At 52.3% G+C, this 3,466-nt stretch overlaps 1 protein-coding gene across 1 annotated transcript; it reads right to left on the bottom strand.

The window, feature by feature from the left end:
- Window positions 1–1,079: 1,079 nt before the first annotated feature.
- On the bottom strand, window positions 1,080–2,488 carry LOC123181800 (uncharacterized). Its single transcript, XM_044594170.1, has 2 exons — window positions 2,012–2,488; window positions 1,080–1,916 (listed from the first exon to the last, which is right to left on the bottom strand). The coding sequence occupies exons 1-2, from the start codon at window positions 2,348–2,350 to the stop codon at window positions 1,266–1,268; spliced, it is 990 nt and encodes a 329-aa protein (XP_044450105.1). The 5' UTR covers window positions 2,351–2,488; the 3' UTR covers window positions 1,080–1,265.
- Between the last annotated feature and the right edge of the window lie 978 nt (window positions 2,489–3,466).

Genomic DNA, 3,466 nt, shown 5'->3' with positions numbered 1-3,466 from the left:
AACACAATCAGCATGCAGGGGGTGACGGATTAGAACCAAAATACACAAGAAAAACACAAGGTTTTAACATCCAAAGGGATACCTAAAGGCTGGAGTTGTCTTCTCCGGCGTTGGCGGATGGCAGAGGTAAGCGCCGGGCGTGGTGACGGGACGACACCGAGGTGGAGAATGGTGGCGCGGGGATATGGGGCGGTCAGTGCGCTGTACGTAGGAACAGGGCGAGCTCGCAAGGGAGCAGACGGTGAGGTAGCGGTGCAGCACTCGGCGAGCTTCGCCGCCGGAGCCTAGCCCTATATGTTCGTGTTCGTTCAATCGGGGCAGCACAGGTTGGAGGAACTTTACGGCTATTATGTACCTACATGGGGTTCTTTTTGCAAAATCTGAAGGATGGGGTGTTGGGATTCCATCCTGTCCCTACATTCCTCATCCAACGTTTTGGCTGTGCATGGAGTACCTGGGGCACCAGATCCTTTGGAGCGCGGGATATTTCCCCCATATAGGATCCAGGAAGGACGCACGCGGCGGCACATGCAAGGTGAGGGGAATAGACAGCAGGTCGGGTGCAACCGACGCTCACACGCAGTGCCGGGCACGCGCATGTACCTGTCTCGCCTCAGGGAAACAACCTAGCAGGGGGCGAACGGTGCCTAGCTTATATTTTCTAATAAATTTTAAATTTATGCAATCATGGATCTGCGTCAGGCTAATTCATGCTCATCAATTATAAATTTATGGCTAGATTTTTATAGAAGTTTTGAAATTTGTTTCAAGCAGTCAGAAAAGTGCTACAATTCTCTAAATATTCAAGCTAGGCATATCCCGTAGCTTGGTCTAGATCTCTAGTTTGGTTAAAGGGATTTCTAGAATACATCGAGGTTTAAATTATGAGCTTATGAGTAAAGTATACTGGCTAAATGTCACGCATATTTACAAATTCCTATCATTCTATTGTCAAAATGGATGGACGGGGCAACGCGCGTCACCAATAAAATCTAGTAATAGTTGAAACCAACACAAGGGCGGAGGGGGAAGCATGAAGCATTATTTTTTGGCACTTTTCTTGGGACATTACTGCCTCGTTTTTCTAGCAGGAACATATTCTTTCTAAAAAATTATACTGGTAATACATCTGTTTCAAAAATCAAATGGTAATACACACACTGGATCGTGAGGATCGATCTAGTTATGCATACACATTGGTATACACCTGGACGAGAAACAACGATAAATATTCTTCGTGGAGGAATTGACCCTAATTTATGGAATTAGAGCAAAATTCTGAACCATGAACCCAGGAATGGGAAGAGCGCGATGAGCAAGCGCATCGGCAGGGGCGCTTGCCTGTACCTTGCGGCCGCAGCTCCTCTGCTTCTTCTCCTTCTAGTTGCCGGTGGTCTACTCGTTCCCACTGCACCACCAGCGGTAGCAGTACCCGCCGGCGACCCCCGTGCACGCGACCTGCCGCTGCTGCGGCGGTCGCCGCCTTCTTCCAGCTCGTCCCATCCTCCAAAACCGGTACTACCACTTTCACTTCTAGCTGCTGTGCCGGTGGTACCGTTAATATCACCCGATTCTACCGTTGGATCTGAATCTGCAGACTCCTCCTGTTGCTGCTGCTGGTACCTGCTGCTACCAGTGCTGCTGTCTCCTCCTCTGTACGTGGAGGAAGAGTTGCTGCTATATTGTTCTTCAGCTTCCCAGCCGCCGCTGCCGTAATCGGAATAATAATAACCATCGTCGTCATATTCTTCTTCGTCACGGCGGCGCCGGCCAAACGAAGCAATCTTGGAAATGGCGAAGGAGAGAACGGACTGGACGAGCGGGATGGCCATCGCCATGAGGAAAGCCTGTGGCCCTGTTGTCACCAGCATGGACGCCAGCAGCACCGGGAGCACATACCCGTACACCCTGAACACCTGCCGCCATAGATAATACTACTCCAGTTGTAGTTACCGCACACATGGCACATCTGAGTAAATTACCGCGAGGAAATCTGAGCATGAGCAAGTACCTTGGTAAACCATGGCTCGTCGAACATCTCCCTTGCAGAACCAAACGAGCCCTCGCTCCCGAATTCCTCCTCCTCCTCCTCCTCCTCCACGTCGAATTGGTCGTCGGACCACCACCTCCTACTACTAGTCCTGTTATCGTCTCTGGTGTCGGGGCCGGGATTCTCGGCGTTGGAGGAGAACCAGCTGCTGCTTCTGCTGCTGGACGAGGAGGAGCGCCGGCTGCTGCGGCACCCATGGAAATTCAATTTGCGGGGCCCGGCTTTGGATGCAGGTGCCGCCGTTACTCCGGCGACTCGGCCCAGCCGTGGGAGCTGCAGCACCATCGACGGCGGCGGCATCTCATCTCTACTTACTATACTCGGCAGCGGACGTGGGGTGGGTGGGTGGCGGAAGAATAAGCCACGACGACACGAGAGATGTGGATAACCCGCTCGGTTTCTTTTCCGGTGGTGGAGCGCTTGATGGTTGCTCGCATTTGGTCGTGACTCGTGAGCTGAGATATTTTATTCTACTAGACAATTGCCCGTGCGATTGCTACGGGCCCACACGTGTGGGCGTTAGACAACTCACCCATACGTGTTCATCGTCGTCCAGCGCCTTTTGCAGGAATTTTGGCATGAAAAGGTTGTTTTTATGTGCCACGTAGGACAACTCGTGTGAGGGAGTTGGGATAAGTATATTTTTCGTCCCTCAACTTTATTGAAAGTTTAGAAAGCATCCCTCAACTCCAAAACCGAAAAAACCTAGTCCCTCAATTGTCAAATCCGGATAGTTTCCGTCCCTCAAACCGCTTCAGGTGATTTTGTGCTGACATGGCATGGTTTTGACCGCTGACCTCGCCACATCATTGTCCACCTCACCTTTGTGTTCTTCCTCTCTCTGTGCCCACGGAAGCACCTGGCCGCACATCTGCTCCTCCGCATCCGGCAGCCCGTGGCCTCACCTCCGTGCTGCTCTGCCTCTTGCTTCGCTCCTAACGATCTTGCACAAAGATAAGTAGTTCTGATTGACAGCCATACGCATTCAAAGCAGCAAGTAACTTGACCGATCCTGCTGTGCGAAGCTAGCCAAGCTAATTGATTGGCCACCGGTCAAAAAACGCGCAACTCTCGCGCACGTACGTTGAAGCCAACCGGCTGGAAACACAACACACGCATGCACACGTAGGCTGGCTATGATTCTTATTGCTCTATTGGTTCTTCACGGTTGTTGTTTACATAAGCTCCCTAGCTCGCTCCCTTGCTTGTTCCGACCCTGATGCTAGGCTCCCGCTCTTGCCTTGCCGTGCCGTCGGCAGCGGCGATGGGTCCGGCGAGCCGTCCGGCCGTGCTTAGCCTACTGCTGCCGCACACGCTGGAGCCCGAAGTGTCATGTGCGATGGTGCCCTTCGGGATGTGCATGCCATGGATTCGGGATGTGCATGCTATTGATGCACCAATGCTAGCGTCCGAGGG

Source organism: Triticum aestivum, chromosome 1D, assembly GCF_018294505.1.
Source record: "Triticum aestivum cultivar Chinese Spring chromosome 1D, IWGSC CS RefSeq v2.1, whole genome shotgun sequence".
In the NCBI taxonomy this organism is placed as follows: Eukaryota; Viridiplantae; Streptophyta; class Magnoliopsida; order Poales; family Poaceae; genus Triticum; species Triticum aestivum.
This window is presented reverse-complemented; position numbering and strand designations above follow the sequence as displayed.

What these genes read in the sequence shown, in the direction of transcription:
- LOC123181800 (XM_044594170.1), bottom strand. Translation starts at nt 2,350, where the DNA reads ATGCCGCCGCCGTCGATGGTGCTGCAGCTCCCACGGCTGGGCCGAGTC. An exon ending in ACGAGCCATGGTTTACCAAG is followed by an intron (nt 1,917 to 2,011) that starts GTACTTGCTCAT and finishes CTATGGCGGCAG; the next exon opens with GTGTTCAGGGTGTACGGGTA.